We start from the raw sequence: 25,910 nt of genomic DNA, 5'->3' as shown, positions 1-25,910 counted from the left end.
GATTCACAAATTAATTATTACAATATAGTGTCCATGACTTCAGCAGAACTACTTGATGTTAAATACTGAAGTTCAAGGCACATCAATTAAATGCACTAAAATATATATTTAGCACTACAAATATATTAAGTGTACATTCAAAAAAGAAAATTGTCCAAGCTCCAGATCAAACCCGAATATTTATCTACTTTACCACATTTAAAAATGCAAATTTTAGTCCACAATTCATGCCAATGTGAATGAATTTTCAGGCATCCATTTTTGGACTTACCTGCTGGATTCCGTATGTCCAACCCTGTCGGATACGATCCCTTGCCCATACATTGTGAGCATTTTCTGCCAGTTTATCAACCATGGCTTCCTGAGAGGGTGTCAGCTTTATACAACTCAAATCCATAGGAGCAGGTTTATATCCACTAGACAATAGGTAACTAACAAAAAGAAAAATATGCAGCTGAGTTTACTTTTATCTATTTTTCTGTGTTTATTAAAGCAATTCCATAATTTATATCAATAATCTGTTTATTGCAATATAATGCTGTTCAGTGAACTTGAATGACATTAATCTCAGTGCACTCTCAGTAGTTTTCTTGTACAGCTAACTAGCAGCACTGTATGACAGTATCATGGCTTAACATCAGTTAACGTGATTCAAAATGCTTCAAAGATACAGCAGTGACATCCAATGTAGCACCTTTTGGTGCCAATGGGTTTCCTGGTATCCATTTTCTTCTCCAGAGCATCTCTTCCCAGAGCCAGTCCTGGCTTTCCTCTACCTTACTGGAGCTGGAGATACTTCAGAAGAACCAAGGCAACATTACATTTGTCTCACCAGGAAACACCTATTCAGCAGCATGTACCTCCACCATAAGGGAATGCTTGGTTTCCTATGTTCAAAAGTTTGTGATTACCCCACTCATAGAATCATAGACTTGGAAGGGACCACCAGGGTAATCTAGTCCACCCCCCTGCACAATGCAGGAAATTCACAACTACCCCTCCCTCACACACCCAGTGACCCCTACTCCATGCCCAAAAGATGGCCAAGATGCCCTCCCTCTCATGATCTGCATAAAGTCATAGAATCAGCATTGCTGACAGATGGCCATCCAGCCTCTGCTTAAAAACCTCCAGGGAAGGAGCGCTTACCACCTCCCAAGGAAGCCTGTTCCACTGAGGAACTGCTCTGTTAGAAAATTCTTCCTAATGTCTAGATGGAAACTCTTCTGATTTAATTTTAACTCGTTGGTTCTGGTCCGACCTTCTGGGGCAACAGAAAACAACTCAGCACCCTCCTCTATATGACAGCTCTTCAAGTACTTGAAGATGGTTATCCTATCCCCTTCTCAGTCTTCAGTGTAAACATACCCAGATCCTTCAACCTTTCCTCATAGGACATGGTCTCCAAAGCCCTCACCATCTTTGTTGCCCTCCTCTGGACACTTTCCAGCTTGTCTACATCCTTCTTAAATTGCAGTGCCCAAAACTGAACACAATACTCTAGGTGAGAGGTCTAACCAGAGCAAAGAGATACTTCACATGATCTGGACACTATACTTCTGTTGATACAGCCCAAGGTCACATTTGCCTTTTTAGCTACAGCATCACACTCTCAGAACAGCTATTTTGTGACTGACCCCAGATCCTATAGCAAACATTTTTGGTTGTGTCCATTACCTGTTTTCAAAATTCCAAAACTGGCCACAGGCTCAACAAGTTTGGGAACCCCTGCTATATGATGGGAAATTGGGTAAGCTGGTAACCCTATCAACAACCTCCTACCCTATCAATAACCTGCCAATACCTGCCAGGCTTTAATAAAATCCTGCTGCTAAATACCAGGTAATTCACTGTTAAAACCACAGAGGGCTGAGATGTATAACATGGCATGAATCATGGAGACTTGGCTGGGGGGAGGGAGGAGGAGTTTACTTCTTCCAATTGTGTCCCATCCGAGAGGCTCAGATGGTGCCAATTGCCAAGGTGCCAAGTGGTCCAGTTGTTTGGGATATTTTTTCAGTTTATTTAGTCTGAGGATGTGGACAGGATCTTTGGAGGTTTGAGTCCCAGCATCAGCTCGAATGACCCTTGTTCTTCCTGGCTACTCAAATCTGTCATGGGGTAGGGGAAGACTTGAAACAGACTGTGGTATCCACTTCAAAAGAAGCCTACCCTGGACTCAGGAGATCTCAGTAACTATCAACTCATCTCAAATGTTCCATTTTTGAGCAAGGTGACTGAATGGTGGCTGGACAACTTCAAGATTTTTGGATGAGGGAATTTGTTCAGATGCTTTCTAGTTTGATTTTTGGCCTCAGTGTGAGACTGAAACAGCCTTGGTCACCCTGGTAGATGACCTTGTAGATGACCCGTTCTGGGATATGGACAGAGGGTGTGTGATTCTGTTGATTCTTCTGGACCACTCAGTGGCTTTCATTACCATAGATCCTGGCATCCTTCTGGACCTTTCCAGGCTGAGAGTGGGAGGCACCATTTTTGTAGTGGTTTAAGTCCTACTTGGGGGGTAGGTTTCAGAAGGTGGTGCTGGGGGGGCTGCTGTTCAGCCCCTTGGCCTTTGAGGTCCCACAAGGTTCCATGTATTTTGCCCTTGTTTTCATGGTTTTAATTATGTGATGGGGAGTTGTTTGGTTTTAATCTTAGTTTTCAGATGTACATCTTAAAAAAAATATCCACAATTACTGCAGATGGTGCCTCTGAGTAAGATAAGAAATCCATATGATCAGATAAATAAAATTTAATCTCTGCAGCTCCAAGTCAGCAAATATTTAAACCTTGAATATGAATCATATTAAACTGAGATTATGAATGATGTATAGGCAAATGTGGGCCATTTTTATTCAAATTCAATAGAAGTCCAGCATAAATTCCATTAACACTTTTATTATTCTAATGTTTCAAAATAAATGGAAAACTGCAAATGATTGAACATGGTCTTATTAAGCATGTGCTTCATTGTGAATGTGAAAATAGAAGAAAAGAAAAAAAATGGTCCTACAGTTAAGGTATGAAGGAAATCTCTTTAAAAATGCAACCATCAACCAAAAGGGAGACTGCAGCCAAAAAATCAGAAGGAGATTGAGACTAGGAAGGGCAGCCATGAAGGAGCTAGAAAATTTTTTGAAGTGTAAGGATGTGTCACTGGCCACCAAGACTAGATTAATTCATGCCTTCGTATTTCCTATTACTATGAATGGGTGTGAAAACTGGACAGTGAAGAAAGCTGATAGGAAGAAAATAGATTCCTTTGAAATGTGGTGTTGGAGGAGAGTGTTACGGATACCGTGGACTGCCAAAAAAACAAATCAGTGGGTTATAGATCAAATCAAGCCTTAACTGACCCTAGAAGCTAAAATGACTAAACTGAGGCGATCGTATTTTGGTCACATCATGAGACGACAAGAGTCACTAGAAAAGACAGTCATGCTAGGAAAAGTTGAGGGCAGCAGGAAAAGAGGAAGACCCAACAAGAGATGGACTGACTCAATAAAGGAAGCCACAGCCCTCAATTTGCAAGATCTGTCAAAGATAGGACATTTTGGAGGACTTTTATTCATAGGGTCGCCATGAGTCAGAAGCGACTTGAAGGCACTTAACACACACACAGAGGATGCCTAACTTTCTTACTGATCTCTCCTAGACTATGTCACTTGACTAGGGCAAGACTTATGTCCTTCTCAGTCAGGATGATCTGGATAGCTACATGGGCTACATGAACTCCTAGCATGTATAGTAACTAAATTAACAGCACAATGGCCAAAAATATTATAACCCAAAATGACATAAATGTGTATTGTAAATTAATATATATTCAAAGGTTTACATGTCAATTTTTCATAGCTTTACAAAATGTTTGTAATAAATTTCCCATAAATAAGAACGCATGTAAATGTAATATTTTATATCTAAATATAATATAAGCATCTAAGCATAATATAAGTATAATAAGTATAAGTATAAGCAGGTAAGGATATGTATAATAAGTACAAGCAGGTATCTAACTTCTAGCATGTATTACATTTAGGAAGAGTGGGGGAGGGGACATGGGGGCAGCTCTCAGTGGGGTATTTTTCACGGAGATTTGCTGCTGTTTCGACGCTGATTTGCATCGGAGTCAAATTTTGGTTATTCGCTTCAGATCCGTATTTTCCCCCACTGAGCAAAATAAGCCGCGTTAAAAGAGAGGCAATCCAAACCACTTTTGTGACGATCTTTCCTGTGGACGCGTGTTTTGTTGCTCAGATGCCCATGAAAAAATGTTTGCTTCGCTCCCCGGGACGTCTCCTGTCTCCTCCCCCAAGAACGGTGATTGGCTGGGGGAGTTCGCGCTCGGACAAGAATACCGCCCCTTTTGCTGCCTGCCTGCCTGCCTAGAATCCTGGCACTTCTCTCCCTCTGTCCCCGCACGCCTTCCCCGCCCCTTGCCCGGGATGGGCCTTGGAGCTGGGCCCACACCTCCAAGCCCAGGGGCACATTGGACGGACGGCTCCAGGGGGAGACCGGCGGGGCCACGCCATGTGCTCCTCGCGTGCTGGGGGTGGTGGTGGTAGCTCAGTCTAGGGCAGCTGGACCCATGGGGGGGGATGTTCAAGGGAAGGGGCTGTTGGCCCCTCTACCCCAGAGGGGAGGGGGGATTTTTGAGAAATCGGATGGGAAAAATGTGCATTCTGAGAGCGGAAAACCCAAGGCAAAACTCCCTCCCATCACTCTTCTGAAGAGGGGCGGCCAGCCTGCTCTTATCTCCCTCCTCTCTCTCGATGCACTGTGGCCAGATCATGGCCGGCGTGCAATCCAGGGGCCTTCTTTCCTTTCTCCCCCCCCCCCCCGCCATGCACACTGGCTGAATCGGGGCTGGCGCGCAAGCTAGGAGCCCTCCTGTCTCTCACGATGCAATGTGGCCAGATCATGGCCGGCGCGCAATCCAGGGGCCTTCTTTCCTCTCCCCCACCCGCCATTCCCACTTTCAGCTAAACCCTGTTCTCAGCACATGGATTCCCTGCCCCCCCCCATCCTGTCTATCATTAAAGGGCAATGGGTTCCACACCTATAGAAAACAGAGGGAAGCTTTGAGGAAAGCGCTGCCTTGCCCCCCCGCCAATTTGGAATCTGACTGTTCCAAAAGCAGAACAGAGCGAGGGTGGAAGAAAAATGGAGGAGACCAGAGGGACTGGTGCTTGTTTTTTGCACTGGGGCTGGTGAACCACATGAGGTAATCTGCTGGGCAGAGTTGGGGCGGAGCTGGGGTCAGGCATAAACAATGAGCCTGTTGGAAGGGAAGGCCTCCTGCAAAAGGGACAGACCAAACCGTTGTCAAATACAGCGTGCTTTGTTCCCATGAAAAACCAAAACTACAACGAGATTGACAGGGATAAATCACGGCCATGAAAAAAACATTTAAATCGTGGTGTTTTTTTTTAGTCCGTGGCAAAACAGAAGCAAAATCTACCGTGAAAAATGCCCCAGTGACATTATAACTTCACTTCTGAGAAAACCCTAGAAGTGATGTCATGCCCCTCTAGGAATCACCAGAAACTCCATGGTAAAACCAGAAGTTACATCACTCCGTCAGCCCAGCAGCCCATTTAAAAATTTTCTTCCACTGCCACTTGTCAGTGGGGAACAAAAAGCAGGAGTAGGAGAGTTCTCACCCCCACCAGAGGACTGGCAATCCTGACTACATTTAAACAAGATTTTTACTTCCATGACCTCCCTTCCTTACATATCATAGTGTTCTCTATAAATTTTTGGCTAACTGCCCAAGAAAAAAACAAGCAAATATTTGTTATTATATACAGATATAGTGGTCATGCTGAGGCACGCTTTCTACATCTCAAATTTATTTTTTTATTAACGTCATCAATATATCTAATTATCAACAAACCAGTGGCAAGGCAATGCTGCTACATCCTGTCCCTGCCCACCAGCTTTCTGAGAATTGAGGCTATTGCCAGGAGAGGAGAGACTTGGGATAGCTGCCAGAGCCAAAGAGGAATGTATCAGGCTGATGGGCTGTGATCCGCCCCCCCCCCGCCCCCCCTGCAAAAGGTCGCCTGCAGGGAAGTGGGCAGGGGCTGCTCGGGAGCTGAATGTAATATTGATCACATGATTATCTCATTCTTCTTCCAATGAACTCAGTGGGTGGATGTGCCTCCCTCCTGCTGCGTCTTCACAACAGCCTTTTGAGGTAGGCTCTGGTGTATAAGCCCTGTGCAGAGTGGTAAGCTGCAGTACTGCAGTCCAAGCTCTGCTCACGACCTGAGTTCGATCCCGACAGAAGTTGGTTTCAGGTAGCTGGCTCAAGGTTGACTCAGCCTTCCATCCTTCTGAGGTCGGTAAAATGAGGACCCAGCTTGCTGGGGGTAAAGGGAAGATGACTGGGGAAGGCACTGGCAAATCACCCCGTAAACAAAGTCTGCCTAGTAACAGTTGGGATGTGATGTCACCCCGTGGGTCAGGAATGACCCAGTGCTTGCACAGGGGACCTGTACCTTTTACTGGTGGTTAGCCAGCAAGTTTCATGGCATGATGGGGATTTATACCCACCGTAGTCTGACCCTCTAGGCACCACACCGGCAGGCTCCCCTGCCTGTCTGTAAACAGGATGGCATATTTTTTGCACAGAGCAGTGAGCAGCTCCCTCTCATCTTACTTTGGTCTCACAACAACCCTTGAGGTAGGGACAATAATAATCCACCCATTGAACAAATGTCTAAACACATATTTAGTGATTTTATAACTTACTTCTTTGGAAGTTTTAGCTTCTTTACTTTTTCTTCAGCATGCTCATCTGCAATTCCAACATGACAACCGAATGCCAATAAGGTTCTAGAGAAGAAAATCAGTTACAGCCTTTAGATTGACATAAGGCAGCTATATAACTGGCATAGAAATCACAGGGAGGTCTGGAAATACTCGTTTAATCTTGTTTCTAAAATACATCACTCATTGTGAAGTCCTCAATTCTGAAATTGTAAAAATCTGCAAATGTATTTTCCAATTCATACCTTCATAAAACATATTCATATCTCTTATATATACTTTCTGCAATGCACACAAAAAAAGTTTTTCCTAAAGAAAAATGCCAAGTTGATTATTCACCCAAATCATTTAAAAAACCCAGAATTTCACTACTTTTTTAAATAAAGGGTATCCAGTGCAGAGTGGTAAGCTGAAATACTGCAGTCCAAACTCTGCTCGTGACCTGAGTTCGATCCCGAGGGAAGTTGGTTTCAGGTAGCCAGATCAAGGTCGACTCAGCCTTCCATCCTTCCGAGGTCAGTAAAATGAGTACCCAGCTTGCTGGGGGTAAAGGGAAGATGACTGGGGAAGGCACTGGCAAACCACCCTGTAAACAAAGTCTGCCTAGTAAACGTCGGGATGGGATGTTACCCCATGGGTCAGGAATGACCTGGTGCTTGCACAGGGGACCTTTACCTTTTTACCTATCCAGCAATTCATATTGAGAAATTCTGAAAGCATGCTTAACTGCAACAATATTTCGCAAATGTAACAGCTACAGGTGTATCTGCACATCCTGCTGGAAAAAATGCAATAAGCATAGGGGCATCTAAAGTTATTAGATTACTATTGTAACCAGCAATGGAGGGCCTGTATGACAACACTGATTAATGCAGTCTGTCATACCAATGGACACTTTACTAGTCCTATATAAAGCAAACTTAATAGACTGTTTAAAAGTTCATATGCACAAACCTATTTGCACACTAATTCAAAATAAAAAGGTGCACTGCATACTTAAAAGAGTAAGATTTATTGAAGCAATAAAACTATAAACATTCATGAGCTGGAACCCACTGCATCAGCTGCAATGAAGAAAACATCAGGCAATGAAATACGTACACAGCAGAGAGCAAGAACAAAAACTTTCTGAAAATTAGCTAAACTTACTTCAATGTTTCTAATGACATTTGGAGATTATAATTTCGTTCTTGTTCTGGCAGCTTGGCAAACTCTACCAAACATGGATGCTGTCGCTTATTGTCATCTCTAACCTGAAAGATGGAAAAGACTGAGCTTCAGAACTGCAGTCAAAAACTGCCAGATGGACTGAAAAGATGTTAAAACTCAGAGTAAAAAATAAAGTTACATTTACACAGTGTGGTAATCACCAGTTAAAGGAAGGCTAATAGAGTGTATCTTGAGTAAAAAAATTAAAATTGTTAAGATACTATCACAAGTACTTTTTATACTCAGTAAGAAAGAGCATATTCTGAAAATGAACTATAGAATAGAATAGAAAATTTTATTACAGTCAATGACCAGCACAAGTAAAACAAGTAAAATGAACTATGAAGAATAACATTCAATATTCAGCCTAAACAAAATAAGAAAACTTAGAGCGTTTATCCTTAAATTTCAAGTACTGGACCATATAAGGCTAAAATGTTACAATGCAAGTTTAATGCTGGAACAGATGATTCCACAGTAATGTGTTATAGAACTAAAATGAATTTGTAGTGGACATATGATGGCTGCCCCACACATTGTGTGTGTGTGTGAGTGTGTGTGTGAAGTTCCCTAAGGTTTCCCTTTAACACCTGGATCTTTTAACCAGAGATGCCAGGGACTGAATCTGGGACCTTTTGTATGCTATAACACTGAGGAAATGATGCATGACTTCTACTCTGTGAATACACAAATGTATTTTTCTTTCCAACCATTAGACAATTTTCTAAATATATATAGACATATTTTAGTATGGAAAACATTTTGACTCCTTATTCTGCAATAATGACACAGAGGCTCTCTTTTTTAAAAAATTGAGGAAAGATCAGAGTTACAAAATTCGAAAGGTACATACCGGACCATACTGCCAGCCAAGTTCAATTTTATTCATGACCCAAATTTCATGGATATTCTCAGCTAGTTTTTCTCTTATTCTTTCCAGATGTGGAGGCAACACAATCTAAAGATAAAAGAGTAAGCATCTGTTAAAAACAAAATGGAATGAAGGACAACCAAGCAAAAAATAAGCAAACGTAATTATGGGATGGAGTGAAATCAACTGCTCGCCCAAGCTTGCTGTGAGAAAGCTGATGAATTCTTTACTTTAGCTCCAAATCACACAAGGGCACATGTGTTTGGAGTTCTGTGCTTCCCAAGTGCATGAGAACTCAACTCTGATCAGGAGCACAACATGCATAGAAAAGTGTCTTCAGCCTCTCCCACCCCTAGTGCTATTTTCTTGAACTGAAATAGCCCCAGAGAGAAGAAGAAGAAGAGTTGGTTTTTATATGCCGACTTTCTCTGGCTCTTAGGGCAGAATCAAACCGGCTTCCAATCACCTTCCTCACAACAGAAACCCTGTGAGGTAGGTGGAGCTGAGAGAGCGTGCCTAGCCCAAGGTCACCCAGCTGGCTTCATGTGTAGGAGTGGGGGGGGGGAATCCAGTTCACCAGATTAGCCTCCGCCGCTCATGTGGAGGAGTGGGGAATCAAACCTGGTTCTCCAGATCAGACTCCACAGCTCCAAACCACTGTTCTTAACCACTACACCACACTGGCTCTCAGAGCTGCTGTTTGCTCTGCTGGAAAACTTATGGGCAGCCATCAATACATGCAAGTTTTCCAAAGGAATAAACAGCAGCTTCTTGAAGCCATTTCAGGTAATGAAAACTAAATGAGGGATGAGGAATGATAAAGCCCCTTTGCCAGGGTGAGATGTTTTTGGCTGGAATCAGGCTCTTGCAAACTCGTAACTCCCAGCTCACATTTGATCCAAAATCCAGATGCTGGACATTAGAACTTGGTATTATGTGAATTACTCCTAAATGTCCTAGTACTTCAGCTACATTTTGTTCATTGTGACAGATGTATTTTGCTCTAATATTTAGATAGTTTTATTCCTTTAGACAATAGAATAACACAGGAAAACAGCATGAAAAATGAGGAAAATAATCAGAATATTTCAGGACCCTTAAATACTCTGAAATTGAGTACTGGTTCATTACAATAATACACGTGGCATGTACTGAGGTGTGTTCTCTTGAAATCATATTAAGAAGCCAAGATCAGAGAAGAATGGCAAGTTTAGGAACCAGAAAAAAAGGGGGAGGAGGCTTAAGAACAACAGGTGGTTGCCCCACTAAGCCTAGCACTGACCATCAGTACTGGGAATACCTGGCCTAATCAAAATACTTCAGAAAGGAGTCTGAGCATCTACAGGGGCAGCCTGGGATGGAAAAAACCACCCCGGAAAAAAGCCCTGCTCCCAGCTGACCTGGGCCCTACCCTACAAAGGAGGGAGGGAGAAGCAATCTGCCTGCCCAGCCCCGGTCCATCCAGGCCCCACCCACCAAAAGGAATGAGGGAAGGAGGAGCAGTATGCCTGCCAGCTGGATGGGTGCTGCCTTTTCCTTGTCAGGCAAGTCACGCGAGGGCAAGGCAGGTGCTCCCCTCCCCTTGCCCAGCCAGGGCCAGGTGAGCAACGCATGGGACAGTCAGACACCATCTCTTCCTCACTGTATGAGTGCTGGATGGGCCCCAGCCTCCCCCTCACTGGGAAGGCACTAGGCTCTGTGCAAATGCTGGGTGACCTTGGCTCCTCCTCCCTTTGTGATGGCTGGGAGAGTGCCTGGTTTCCCTCAGCTGTGTGAGGGCCAGTTGGCGCCACCTCTTCCTCACTATGCAAGTATGTTGCAACCATGCTTTCCCCTCACTATGCAAGTGCTGTCCAAGAATGGGGGGCATCACCTACTCCTTGCTGTGTGAGGGCCGGGGGGGGGGCAGCTCTTCTGCCACTGGACTGGCTAGTCTGGCTGGGGAGGGGAGGCCATCAGCCCACCAGGACAGGTCCCAGTGGCCATAATGGCCATTCCACCCTGAGCTTCTCTTTGAACACATGAAGCTGCCTTATACTGAATCAGACTCTTGGTCCATCAAACTCAGTACTGTCTCTTCAGACTGGCAGCAGCTCTCCGTGGTCTCAGGCAGAGGTCTTGCCTAGTCCCTTTAACTGGAAATGCTGGGGATTGAACTGGGACCTTCTGCATGCCAAGCAGATGCTCTACCACTGAGCCACAGCCCCTCCCCAGAGGGATGAAACTCTCCACCCCTCCACAAACCCTGCATTTAAAAAGACCAGAGATAAAGCCTACTTTTTAATGCTGCATTGACATGTCGGTTAGGGTTGCCAGGTCTCTTCGCCACCGGCGGGAGGTTTATGGGGTGGAGCTTACAGAGGGCGGGGTTTGGGAAGAGGAGGGACTTCAATGCCATAGGGTCCAATTGCCAAAGCAGTCGTTTTCTCCAGGGGAACTGATCTCTATCGACTGGAGATCAGTTGTAATAGCAGGAGATCTCCAGCTAGTACCTGGAGGTTGGCAACCCTAATGTTGGTTCATAACAGCTTAGGCATTTACATAGAAAACTAGAAAGACAGCGCCATTTTCAATGCTATGATTGTTCACAGCACTCTTCCCAGAATGTACTCAATATATACAATCATTATATGGAGGGAGGTATTAGTGTTCATATACATGCCAACTCAGGAATCCAATATTTCTGTGCAGATAACCCAAGTGCAGCTTGACATACCCAAGTTATTTTGCTAATGAATGTACATTTTATTTACCTGACTGGTATCTACAGGTACTGGAGTGAAAGCTGCTTGTGACAAAGAGATATTTGGACCCAGTAAGTCTCTTGTGCAGCTGCGGTCTTGTTTGTATTCTCTGCTGTGTTCCACTTTCAACTTCTCCTTTGGCAGAATTGCTTCAAAACAAGGAGCATACCCTGGAGGTGGAAGGAATTTAAATTCCCCATGGCGGCCTCCAAGCAAAAAACGTACCCTGTAAGACAACAATTTAAAGAATTCTGATCCTTGTAGATACAATTGTATGTAACACTTAAGGTATGTGGATATGCTGCATTCATTTCAAAGTAAATTTGGCTCTATCTCAGGGTGATTGCTTCCATGCTAAACTGTAATTATCCTTCGCTTGCTGCCTTCTTGCTTACCTGTGGTGAATTACTTCTGTTTCTCCGTTCAGCCTAGGTTATTAGTTTTAAACGAGGAATCACTCTAAATGGCTTGCAATACTTCAACATACCAAAAAAGTAAAACCAATCATACTAGTCTACTAAAATAATCACGTTTTTAGGGGCAACGTTGTTCGACTCTTCAATGCTACTCATTTTCACTGTTCAAAACTAGACTCTCTACTTTGTAATTAGCATTTAAAGGAGGAAATACATACCCTTTGAAACTATAAATTTCCCCCTTTATAATGCCAGCAAAAAAGCAGGGAGCCTGGTTCTGAATAGCAAATCTGAGTAGAGATTAAGTGTTAAATACACTCTCCTTTCTTTGCACAGCCCTGAGGCAAACTGAGGCTATGTGAACCTGCAATTTGCATTTTATGGACAGAATAAGATTTGGGGTTTTCCTTTCACCTGTTTAAGCACTGAGACCTTTTATTGGCTGGATTTTAATGATTGGTCAGTATATATTTTTAAAGGCCAAATCCTCCCTTCTTTCCGTTTGCTAACCCATGAATGTGAAACTCTTGCAGGGTCTGTCACTCTTAGCAGAAGCCTCCAATTCACAAAACTTCCAACCCTACCCCTTCTAAATTACGCCAAATACAATTAACCACAGGAGTACATTTGTACAAATATAAGGGCAGCAGAAAAGAGTCACTTTATGAGTCTTTTTCACTCCATAGCACAATCCTTCAAATAGACTGTCAGGTTCATGTTAGTTTAGAACAAGTTTTCTGTCATGTGCATGGCCAGAGATGTCTTCAGAGAGATAAACAAAATAGAGGTACATTGCTCAACCTGGTGACAGGGACTTAGTTTGGCTTTTCAGAGAATGTGCTGTTAGATCCCACCACACCAGCAATAAAGCTAAGGTAATTGCCTGCCTGCGTCTATCAGATGCATGGAAGATCAGACCTTAACAACATGGCCTAAAGAATCTGCTTTCCATCATCTATCATTTTAAATTTTGTAACATCCACCCTGATGAAGAGTTTGGGTGAGCTCAAAAATTTGCCCAATGTTTGTGTCAGTTTAGTTGCTCCTAACAAAAGGTATTACATGGATTTTGTTCTTGGTTTTGCTCTTAAAGGACCAGCTGCCATCTATCAGCTGGCTGATGTTTACAGGGTGCATCCAGGGCCCCACTGGCCTGGTGGATGCTGGTCTTGACAATGCGGAGAGCCAAGAAATGGGGGGGTTGCTGCCCCCTCTGCCTCCTATCACCTTGATAAACAAAACCTCTTTTGTTGATCTCTTTCAGAAAGGCATGTATTGATGGGACTCTCTATGTATTTGAAGCTTTTCAAAAATAATTATTTAAGCAATATCTTCACAACTATGGTTCAGTTCTGAAACCTAGAGTGAACAGATGTAATTATTACATACATGTGCAAGTAAATAAATATGCAGAAAATTGCCAGGTGCATTGACACCTGCTGGACCCCCTTCCAACTCTCATTCTGCATTCTTTGAGTAAGCCCTGTACATAGAAGTGAGATGCCAAAGGTAAATTAATCAGAAAGCAGGAAAGCATATTATTTAACATATTCAATGAAAATCATAGGCTTGAAGAAACTTCAGCAGGCACTAACTTTATCCCTGCAGAGAAGCTGACAACTGGAAAGAAAAGCCCGTCTGTGTTGAAATTCTCAAACATCCCCTGAACTGGCTGCCCATTTATCCGGAATGAAATGCTTGGAGCGCTCAGGTCAAGGCAACAGCTGATAACATCATCAGTCCTTAGCAGATGCTGGTAAGGAGAATTGACACACCTTGCTACACAACCTAAATATAATTAGAACAAAGACTGAGTGTTAAATAAGAAAAAACCCACAATTGTCAAAGAATCCATATCGATGATGACAAGCATTGTATCAGGAAAGTCACTACTATTTTCAAATATGACACTTTGTTTTAAATAGAAGGTTCTCTAATAAAGTGTTTTCGTTTTTAAAATAATCTTGATTAAGGTATCTGGACTGTCTTACCTGACCACAGATGAAGTCCATCAAAACTGTAGGAGTATAGATCATCACCCACACCATTACCTCCCCATTCTTCTCCTCCCACAGGGTATGGTGAATAACCCTCTGTTGAAGCCCAGCCCACACGGAGGTGTGTAGCTTCCGCTGTTGTAAATGGTTCCACGTGGTCTACCATTAGCTCATAATACCATTTTCTGTATTGAGCAGAGCCTTCATTGATTCCAAGAAAAATATTGGGTCTCATGCTGAATAAAAGCAGAAAATACATTTAAAATGTATGAGAAAATCAAAGTTACGCTAGGTGCATTTTACGCTTATATTTTATGGCAGTTGCGCAGTCTCCTAGTTCTGAGTATCATTAGAAAAACTACTGAAGTTACTGTATTTCATTAAAAAAAAACCAAGCAGAAACAGGATAATAGACTACATCTTAATGTAATCAGAAGATTGACTTACCACGAAGTTCCTTTTTGGCTACCAGATAGGAGAGCAGGCAGGTGAACTCCACCTCAGGAAGAAGGTAGGACTAAAAAAAACTTGAACTACCTTCTGGAAGATAGAACACTCTGAGTTATAGGGCTGGGCTTCAGCATGGAAAAGGATGCTGCATATTTCATGTTGGACACATTTGACAGTCAAATTTACCATGTTCAAATGATATGATCACATGTCAGCTGATTACTCAGTCTTATTGACTGTAAGTGAATGACTCAAATGTCTGCTGAGCAAGTTTGCATCAGTTTTTTTTCTCCAAAACTCAACATGTGCCAAGTGCTACCTAGCCATTAAGCAAGGACTGCTTAGATGAACTTCAATCAGTAAGTTTTTTTAAAAAAAATTGCATGCATCTATCTATCTATCTATCTATCTATCTATCTATCTATCTATCTATCTATCTATCTATCTATCTATAATTCCCAACTCTGCCCCCTGCCTGTGTGTGTATAAAGTGCCTTCAAGTCACAGCCGACTTATGGCGACCCCTTTTGGGGGGTTTTCATGGCAAGAGACTAACAGAGGTGGTTTGCCAGTGCCTTCCTCTGCACAGCAACCCTGGTATTCCTTGGTGGTCTCCCATCCAAATACTAACCAGGGCTGACCCTGCTCAGCTTCAGATACTTTAATCCGCAGACAGGGAGCAGACTGACCCCCATAGGTTTTTCTACAGACTCAGGAGATCCCCTGGATCTGCAGAAAAAAATTGAAATTTTGAAAAACAGGAGTTTAAATTTCCCCAAAACTAAAGAAAGCCTACTATTGGTGGCTGCCAGCATCCCCCACTGGCCCAGAAGCAGCTTCTCCGAACTAGCTGGGTCTCTGTTGGCAGCCTAGCAATCAGGACTGGGGGGTGGCTTCCTCGGTTGGCGAGCCAACTTTGGGTTCACCAGCCAAAATCGGGAGGGGGAGATTGGCTTCCTAGAGGAGATCGGGGGGTGGCTTCCTCGGCTGATGCATGGGGTCTATTTGAAGAGCATCCCCTCCAGAAAAAAGACTCTATCGCAGCCATTTTTAATCTTCTACGCAACCTCTCTTTAATGTGACAGTTGGGTTATAATTTAAAGAGACACTGAAGAGGAGTATTTGCTATACTGAGATTTTGATAGATTTCCAAAACCAAAAGATTGGCTCTATCATGAACGAGAACTGATGACGCAGCAGAATATCAAGCATGAAGGATTTGGGGGCCATGTGGTGGTCTTGAGAAAGAAGCACAAGAATATTTATATTTTGCTCTCTCTCTTGGGATTATTCTTGGGGATTCTCTTTAAAAATAATCCTATCTATTTTTTGGGGGGAGTGTTAAAAAAACTAAAAAAATACTATTTATCTCTACACACTAATGAAACTTTGGAGCTGCAGTGCAGAAGCAATAATCTACTATTTAGAGGAATTCCAGAGGATCTTGGTAGAACAAATTTAGAAGACAATTTTTGCAAGCTATTACAAGACTACCTGAAGATCCAAGGAGACTTCCCAGATATTCAGAATATCTGAATATCAACCAGTTTCACCAAGCCACAGTCCTTGCCTGCTAGATCTGGCTCCAAACCTTAACTACGCCAGCCCTTGCCTGCGCCTGAAGCCCAGCCCCTTCTCAGTGACCTCCAGCACAGTAAGCCCTGACTCTTGGGGAGACCAGCCAAAGCCTGAGAACACCTGCTTAACCCTCCCTCTCTGGCTGGTCAGAAGTGTTAGAAAGAAGAGGGAAAGGCACTCTACTCCCAAACAAGGGCTCAGGGGCATTAGAGGAACTCTTCTGTTCATAACTCTTCTGCTCAAGAACTGCAACTAAGAAGTTTCTCCAATTCTGAAAGAAATTCATTTTCTTTTTCCAGCCTTTTCCAGCCTTCCAAAGGTGGAATTAACCTGTTTGCTCTCCTTTCCTGCCAGCCCTCCTGCCTTGCTGAACAAGAGCATGGTATTTGTTGGTACATTAAAATTAGTTTTTATTATTATTAGTTTCTGAAAGAGATAGATTGTTTATTTGCGGCCCTTGGCCATATAGTTTTTGAAGGACTTACAGATGCACATGTGTCACATATGTTTTATATATAAACAAGTGAACTGGAAGGAATCACCAGTGGGGATCTCATATACCCATTCCATCTCCTCATCTTGCTTTTCCTCTTTTCCTCCCTCCTGGAGGTCCTGCAGTCTCTTTCTTTTCTTTTTTCCATTCTTCCCACCCCCTACCTTTTCTGTTTCTTCCTTGGGTAGCCTCTCCCTCCCAACCTCTCTCACACACTTTCAGCTTTCCCTTGTTACCTGTTCGTTCTTTCCCCCCCCCCCAGCTTTGCCTCCATGTGTTTCTTTGTGTTTTTATTTTTTACCTGCTCACATGGTTGACAAGGCGTGTTTGTAAAAGAAGATCTCTTCCAGGTAGAAGATTATCGCATATTAAATGTTGATTAGACCGTACTGCTACTCCATGGCACACACAGAGGGAACACAATACATCTAAAACCTAAGAAAGAAAGAATCATAATTATGGTTATGAAAAGTCTCATGCTATGTGATACTGCTTAAAAACATTAAGAAGAAAACCGTAAAGTCTGTCTCTTGCTAACATATTATTTCAATGAGATAACTCAAGTATATGCTACTTATATGCAGATCCTATTGTCTAATTTCATATGTGGTTTCCATACCTTATGATTTCTTCCATGTTTGTCCAAAAGACTTATAATTGATTTAATATGTCCTTCCTTAATAATATTGAGTGCTTCCGGGCTTTCCACCAACACACAGTGTAAAACTTCAAGAATTCCTGAAAACACAAAAAGGCTACTGTTTATTATTTATGTAAAGTCATAATGATACAATATGGCACTTAGGTCAGCAGACAGGCACAATAATCCTCCTCTCATAACTATGAGTTGGGGGTGATACAACAAAAGGGGGAAAGGCTGCCACTCAATTTTACAGCTCATTGCTTTTTGGGAATTGTATATTTAACACACCTTTTACTTACTTTGCCTTACTTTTGCAAATAATAAATACACATATAATTTTCGTGATTTGGGATAATATGTCATTAAAAAATTGCTTAAATTTTCAGACGAATAGAAAGGAATTCCGCTAACTGGGACATTACCACAAATGGTTTATAGCTCTCAAAGAAATGTGGTCTCACAACTCCACAAATTTAAGGATGTTCTGATATAGAACAGGGTGGAACTCCCAGTTTATTTATTTATTTATTTATTATTTAGCAGATTTATATGTGGCTTGTCTTCTGTGACACAGGACTCAGCGCAGCTTACAAACATCAAAGGCATAGAAAATCTAAAAGGTATATAATCACTTAACACCAGAACATATCTTCTTCACACCTACATTATCACAAAATATAAAACTGGAGAAAAACTCTATATACTAGCAAAGAACCACCCACAGAGACCCCCCAAAAAGTCAGTTACAAATCACAGAAGAACAGGAAAACAAAACATAGAGAATGTGACTATCTGCAGGCCAAGATGGTAAGCAGCCTCTCCCTTTCCAGTCCCAGGATTTTATATCATCTCAAGGCAGGGGCAGAGTTGCAGTTCTGCAGCTGGAACCAAGGAGTTGGCAATCTGCAGGCCAAGGTGCAGATTGCACTTCTGCTCTAGGGAATAACTGTATGCTTACAGATAATTTCTCCCTGACCTGGATGGCCCAGGCTAGCTGTGCAGAGGAAGGCACTGGCAAACCACCTCTGTTAGTCTCTTGCCATGAAAACCCCAAAAAGGGGTCGGCTGCGACTTGATGGCACTTTACACACACACACACACACACACAGGTAATTTCCCTGGGTTTGGCATTACACAAAGGGAAAAGCAGGTAGATAATTCTTTTCATACAGTTACTGCACAATACAACTAAGGAGAAAGTGAAAGATGTTCCTATAGCAAAAGCAAACTAATGGCATAATATTGAGATACATAATAAGTAAAAAAGCACTAAATCACTTGTGACCTCCCAATTAAACAAAATTACTAGCTAAATAAAGCAGCGGTCCCTGCCATTAATTATTATTAGACTTAAACCATTAGACTTTCTTGCAATGCTTCATTAAGATCTGTTCCCTGGGCTCAGGCATGATTATTCCAGGAGATCTCCTATTTCAACAGTACTAAGCATAAGGAAAACTATTAAGAGCTGTCAACTGTTGTTGCTACAACAAGCACAAACATGGAATGAAAAATAGGCTTAAACTAGACACAGGTCACAAAGGGACTGGGTGGACACCTGCCCTTCCACTTCAAACTAAGCCGTTGACTTCTTTTTCACACCCACCAGAAAAAAGTCACAGACCATAAGAAAAGCTCTCCCATCAGATACCTTTTAGTTTATGACAAGTGCACCTTATCACCTGGCAGGAAACCAGAGGTTACGTTTTACCTGATCTCATTTGACAGCTGTATTACTGAACCAGTGCTATTTTAGTATTGAGCAATCTTTTCAACAACTGCTCTCTCACATGCTTAATACAATATTATAGAAAAAATACACACTTAATAATTTCGTTATCCCACACATAAGCTTATTATCTGAAGCTAATTCTAGTACATATAAAGGCTTAACTGTGTTAAGCACTAAATATTGAGATCATTTGACTAAAATGCAAGCTATTTTCTATCTACATAATTCCTAAAAGTATAGCCAGTGCCACAAGGAAAACAAATCACCATGATATTTTCAAAATGTCTTCAACATTCCATCTTTTGATTTGAGAGAGGTTTTTTTAAAAATAATAAACTGTTACTTTAAAAATAATAAACTGATCCTAAAGCCAAAAAGTAACTTACATTTTTAATTACATAATCATACTTTTTATGCCAAATGTAAAAACTAGATTACAGCAAACTCTACTGTTACCCATGGCAAGATCAGCTTCTAATTTTTGCCAAATTACAAGCCATTGCTATTGCAGGGAAAAATTGTAACTGGCGACACAGTCCAGAGAAACTTCACCAGGTGTTTTATTGGAATCAATGGGACCTAATTGAAAAATTATATCCTTAAATTATGCTGACTTTAGTGGGAGTTACAGCCCCATTCTAGCCATGTTTACTTGGAAATCAATCACACTGATTTCATATTTAGTGCTGCACTTCTAATCTCACCTTTTTCTGGGTTACTTCCCATATTTCTCATCTTGTGTGAGAGAATATGTGTTAGTCAAGATTTGTTCTTACATGCATAGGTAAGCTTAGTGAATTCTGTAAGCCAAATGACGTAAGTAAGAAGAAATGTGACCCAGATCAAAATGCAAGCTAGAAAATGCAAATAATAATAACAAACTAGACAAGCTTTTATTATTCCAAACTGAGAATTCATGCAAAAACTGGCATTTTTACAAGTTAGTTCAACTCCCATACATGCATAACTAAATGAGGCTGGCCTTTAGATTAACCCCATGTTCTAAATAATTGGTCTATTTTAACAAAATATATTCTAAAATATTTTAGAAACACCATTCAGAAGTCTAAAGACACTTCCAATTTCTCACATGATTACATTCCTTTGCCCTCTTTCCTACCCATAATGAATACATTTTGAAGAAAACAAAGTGGTATCACACAGTTACAGTGTTGTGCAATCATACCATCATGTCATTTCACAAGGAAAAGAGAAAGCTAAGAAAAACCTTTAAAATGAATCCACCCTCACGCTATTCTACCATAAAAACTCAAATAAAAATAAATTAAAATGAATTCATTATCCATGCCAACCCTTTCCCAAAGCAGAACTGCACTGCTAAACAAGAACCCAACCCCAAGCTTTAAAAAAACATTCAAGCAAACCTTTCCTCTCACCCTACAGCCTGTCTGCCTGAATCAACTGCCCCAGGTAAGTGAGTCTACTATTACAGCTGGGGCTACCTCTTCTGCTTTTGGTTGGGCAAGTGGCCATTTTTCTTTATTGTCGACATCCACAGATAAGGCTTACTGCATCAAGCTCATATGTGCTCATAATTTGCCTTTATCTCCATAAATGGTTTAAATGGGAATTTTGAAACCAAAAATCTTTATTCACATGCAATAAATGTTCACAAAGCAGAATTCCCAGCATTAATGAGGGCAGCAGTTTCCCTGTGTGTGTATGTCAAGTGCCATCAAATCGTAGCTGACCTATAGTGCACCCTGGTGGGGTTTTCAAGGCAAGTGATTAAGGAGAGGTGGTTTGCCATTGCCTTTCTCTGTAGAGTGTTCCTTGAAAGTCTCCCTTCCAATCACCAACCCAGCTTAGCTTCCGAGATCTAACAAGTCGGGCTATACTATACCATTCCACACCCCCAGTTTTCCCTGGCCCACTGGAATTCAAGGGAGGCACAAAGTCCCATTGGGTGCTAAAATGATTGGCAGCCAGTAGGAAGGGACAGCTGTTCAGTTTATATTCTAGCTGTGCCTCCTCCAAGCAGGCTTTCTGGAGATCAGTTGTAATAGCAGGAGATCTCCAGCTAATACCTGGAGGTTGGCAATCCTAGTGTGTTCAGAACAGCGCATCACGAGATAAATGGAGATTAAAAAAACATGTTTTTATTTAATAGAAAATAGTTTAGCACGGTAGATGTCTTACGTGGAATGCTTCTGTTTATAAATGGAAACCGGCTCTCAACATCCCCAGAGGTTATAAACTTTCCCAATCAAAGTGAATACTTTGAGTCACAGTTAACAAAAATAAACACTAAGAGATTTGGTTCTCCTTTCTCCAGACAGTTGACTCCAGATGTTTGCTTCAGCTTTGGAGGTTTCACTGGAACCTGTTACCACAACTGACAGGATCCTTCACAGGTTCAAGGTTTCCCATTCAACACAGAGATATCCTGCCACCAGAACCTGTACACCTAAGTTTTGTATGTCAGGCCCTTAATGGGCTGCTTATTTGTCTCAATAAAGCAAGCTTTCTTCCCTAAGCTGACCCTAAATCCTAACTAAAAGCCAAATAAAAACCCTGGCTAAACCAATACTCTTATATATAGCCTCAAAAGAATAAACTTTTTTTAAAAAAATTAGGCCTGTTCAACTCACTCAAATGCATTGAATCCATGTGTCATGGGAGGGGGATTTATTGATATTTTTTTAAACATATTCTCTGTTAAAATATTTTTAAGCCAACAAGCTGAGTTATTTTACAGAAAAAGATGACAAACTACAAAACTAAAGTTCAAACAGCTATCTGTATCATATCAGAAATATATGGCCTATTCAGTAACTGGGTTCACATATGATGCAAAACTATAGTTGATTTTAACTATGCTGCATGTGTGTTATGGACGTCAAGTTGCTTCTAACTTATGGTGACCCTATGAATTAATGACTTCCAAAATGTCCTAGCATTAACAACCTAGCTCAGGTCTTGCAAAATGAAGACTATATTATTTTATGAAATCAGGATTCCAGCCTGCATTGTAGTGATGGTGATCCTTAGGAACAAGCCAGGATCAAACCACATTAATTCATGATACAAAAATGTAATCAAGACCAATGGTGGTTAATAAACTTTCAAAAATGGGCTAGGATCTAGAGATGTACAAGAGGAAACATAAAAAGACTTAGCACAGTTCCACATGCACTTTCCTCCTTATATATTTTAGGGCCCAAAAATTGGTTGCACAAAATCTTGCACAAGGAGAAACACTGGTGTGGATACAATAAGTGTGGAAGCAGCTACTGTAATCTTTTTCTTGCATTTCTGCTTGCTCAAGAGCTCTAGCATAAATGAAAACTTTGTGCTGGATCCCACAAAATTTTAATTTTAATTTCAGTAATGCTAGGGAAAGTGTAGAGAAACAATTGTGTTACAGATAAAACCAATCTTTCCACTTCCAACTCAAAATGAACAAGTCTTCTAACAACTTTTCTGATTACATTTTTAAGGAGGAAATCTTGACATACCAGAAGATGCTTCCAATCTCTCCAGTCTGCTGATCAGCCAATCTAGAGATCCAGAAAACTGGGCGCAGTTTTTACGATTCCCCCTAATCAAAGCCGCTAGAAAAAAAACAAAGATTGATTAATTCTAATCCTCACTGCCTCTCTTACACATGCTATAAATCCTTTGGCTGTGCTGAAAATAATCTATTATCTCAGTCATATCACAAAAAAGTGACATGATGTTAAGATTTTGCTACTTTCAGGCTGTGTTGAGGCATAAGATGACAAAATGATGCATATTGCAGAACAAATGACCAATACAACAATGCCCTTATACTCCACCACCAAACACATGAAGAATGCCTTCTCGGCACCAAATTCAAAAATGGCATGCCTTCTTTCCTAGAGGACAATCATTCCAAGGTTACATGCCATCTGAAGTTAGATGTGCATAAATTCTATAGAAATCAATGGGGCTTAAGTTAGTTGCTATTGATTTACTCCATTGATTTCATAGAACTTAATCATTACTGAATTTTGGTTGAACTAGGATTCATTTTTGCCAGCTGTAACATCTTTTCCCTTCCTGTTGCATGTATAACGTTTGGGCGTGGCTAGAGTAGAAGCCAAAGGAAAAGAGCTAAAGGGCTCTTGCCCTTTGGCTCCTAGCCAGTGACTAGCTGCTTGTACCATCAGATGAGCCAGTCAATGAATCCAGAACTGAACCGAGATATTGTTTTGTTTTGTTTTTTGTTTCATTTAAATTGTATATATTTTTTACTTTTGTAAGTCACTTTGGGTCCTTTTAAGGACATTGTTAATGTTTTTATTTTTACTTATGTTATTTATAGTCCGTCTTTCTCACAGAGACTCAAGGTGGACTACACAGTGTCAATCTATACAATCAATAGTATGAGATATCTAATAAGCAGTGTAACACTACTGGTACTGCAGAAATCTGAAACAGAAATCTGAACAAAGCATAAGTTTTAGACCTGGAAGTGGCTTCCACAGACAGATGGGATTTTGTAGTTTCCCCATTGCTGGTGCAGTTACAGATAAGTGTAGCAGCAACCGGGCTTCCACATGCATATATATTTAAATAAATAAATATACAGTTCTATTGGTCTTTCAGGAGAATGTAAGATTTCTTTTATAAGTATAATATTTTAACAGCCACAGTTAAGCAGGTATTCAATGTTTAGAGGTAACAAATCATCTTCTGAAGCCATCAACAGGCCACCCTTAACAGAACTGTTAAAGACTGTGTATCATGCTATTCAATTACGCAAAATGAAGTCAAATCTACATCTGATGGAAATAAAGGAACATGTGAGAGTTCTTCCTGCTAAGGAGGAAGACATCCTGTGTCACAATGCACGAGTAATCCTATTCACAATCACATATAGACCCCAACAATATCAAACATTCAGTAAACCAGAACAGAGAAATGATGTATAGGATAGGTCATCCCTGGATTGTAACTAGTCTGTTGATGGGTAGCCAGGGCCATTCACATGAAAGTTATCAGTGCAGAGCACAGCCAGGATAAGAGTTGAAGAAGAGTTGGGGGGTTTTATTTGCCGACTTTCTCTGCCACTTAAGGGAGAATCAAACCGGCTTACAATCACCTTCCGTTCCCCTCCCCACAACAGGCACCCTGTGAGGTAGCTGGGGTTGAGAGAGCTCTAAGAGAGCTGTGACTCGCTCAAGGTCACCTAGCTGGCTTTGTGTGTAGGAGTGGGGAAACAAATCCGGTTTACCAGATTAGCCTCCACCACTCATGTGGAGGAGTGGGGAATCAAACCCAGTTCTCCAGATCAGACTCCACCGCTCCAAACCACCGCTCTTAACCACTACACCACGCTGGCCAGGACACCCTTGTTCAGAGCACAAAGAACCTTCATTTGAATTCTAATATCCCCTTTTTGCCCCCAAAAAGAATATTTTGTGATGGGGGTATTCCACCCGGTATCTCCTACCAATCCAGTCAAAGTTGGTTTGCACTGCTGAATTTACATTATCTATTATAAACACCCTTTGTCTTGGCCAAAATGAAGAGATCAGTTAGGTAGAGTTTAATAACTAGGTTATGCCAGGTTGCCATCCGACAAACATCCACCCTGGGGCACTTTACAAAAGGCTGCTAAAGTGGCTGCCCCAACTGAGGGGTGCTGGGATGGTAAGGATAGTGCAGTCCCTAATCTATGCATGAGGGAGCTCACTTGGGATTGAAACTAGAAAGTGGCTGGCCCCTATTATGATAATACAAGCACAAAAACAGGATCACCCACAGACATGCAAAAAATCACTTGGTAAAGAAACCAAAAGAAGAAAGACCACCCTAACCAAAACAAAAAACAAACAACAAAAGACCAACATGGCCTGTATATGCTCCAGATTGGGGTAGTAGGGTGAGACTTCCAAATTATCCCCCCATTATGATTCCTTATAGATTCCCAACTTGTTATTTGCCAGACTGCTGTTGATTAGCCCTGTCCTCCTGTGTGTACAATAATGTACCTTGTTGCAATTTGCCCACTGAAAATCCTAATGTCACAGAAACCCTAAAAAGTTAAACTCAGAAATTTAAGAGGAAACTAGCACATTTTTTTCTCCAACACTCCCTAGGTAAAATATTGTCGAAGGCTTTCACGGTCAGAGTTCATCGGTTCTTGTAGGTTATCCGGGTTGTGTGACCGTGGTCTGGGTATTTTCTTTCCTGATGTTTCGCCAGCAGCTGTGGCAGGCATCTTTAGAGGAGTAACACTGAAGGACAAAGAACCAGCAAGCCTCTAGCATGTACCCTCCGAAAAGAAAGGGCGAAACCAGAATCTACTCCTCTCAGTAGAAGTTCTGTCTCCAGAATGAGATAAGAAACCTCATCCATCATATTGCAAGGTATTTTATTTTTTATTATTTTATTTTAATTGATATGCAAAAAATATAAAATGAAAATCCTTGTATTTTAATCAAAGTATGTATTTGCACTTTTCCTCCTGATAATTTTGTTATCCTTGGTTAAAAAAAAAAACTTTCGGTAACAGAAATGATGTAAACTTTCAGCATTCTGATACTTTTAAGGTGTGTGTTTTGATGCCAATAAATCCAAGTTACTCAAATGTATTTCTTACCTAATAATTCATATAATGAGTTTAGAATCGACTTCCAAGTCTCTCCTGCCTCCTTCCCAGCAACATCAGCAAAGTGAGCTGCACTGCTGTAGACATGTAAGCGATCGATACATTCAAGCACCAAGTTGATCATACCCTAGAAGAAAGAAAAGTGCTTGTCATACATAACAGTAACTGTTATTTGTTCTAACACCACAATCCCCTTCTAATATCGGGGGAGGGGAGCTTCAAATGTATTTAGTACCTAGTAAATGGACTGAGCTTTATAAGTAACAAGTAACATTCTCAAAATGGAAAGGGATTAAACAAAGAAAAAGGATTGGGTAGATGTCTACTCCTCTGTGTAGGGTCAGGCAAGTATATGATAAAGTTGCTTACTATACAGTTATTAAAGGAAAAGCAGATCGC

General features: G+C 41.4%; 1 protein-coding gene across 1 annotated transcript in view; it reads right to left on the bottom strand.

The window, feature by feature from the left end:
• RYR2 (ryanodine receptor 2) overlaps positions 1–25,910 on the bottom strand; it is a 308,323-nt gene that overhangs the window by 192,059 nt on the left and 90,354 nt on the right. Inside the window, exons 16-26 of the mRNA XM_056853337.1 lie at positions 25,503–25,638; positions 22,390–22,485; positions 17,155–17,273; positions 16,837–16,970; positions 14,009–14,250; positions 13,613–13,805; positions 11,611–11,827; positions 8,840–8,944; positions 7,927–8,030; positions 6,760–6,843; positions 272–431 (exon numbers count right to left, since the gene is read on the bottom strand). Coding sequence (XP_056709315.1) covers positions 272–431; positions 6,760–6,843; positions 7,927–8,030; positions 8,840–8,944; positions 11,611–11,827; positions 13,613–13,805; positions 14,009–14,250; positions 16,837–16,970; positions 17,155–17,273; positions 22,390–22,485; positions 25,503–25,638 — 1,590 coding nt within the window. The remainder of the gene's footprint in view (positions 1–271; positions 432–6,759; positions 6,844–7,926; positions 8,031–8,839; positions 8,945–11,610; positions 11,828–13,612; positions 13,806–14,008; positions 14,251–16,836; positions 16,971–17,154; positions 17,274–22,389; positions 22,486–25,502; positions 25,639–25,910) is intronic.

Source organism: Euleptes europaea, chromosome 7 (genome assembly GCF_029931775.1).
Source record: "Euleptes europaea isolate rEulEur1 chromosome 7, rEulEur1.hap1, whole genome shotgun sequence".
NCBI lineage: Eukaryota > Metazoa > Chordata > Lepidosauria > Squamata > Sphaerodactylidae > Euleptes > Euleptes europaea.
This window is presented reverse-complemented; position numbering and strand designations above follow the sequence as displayed.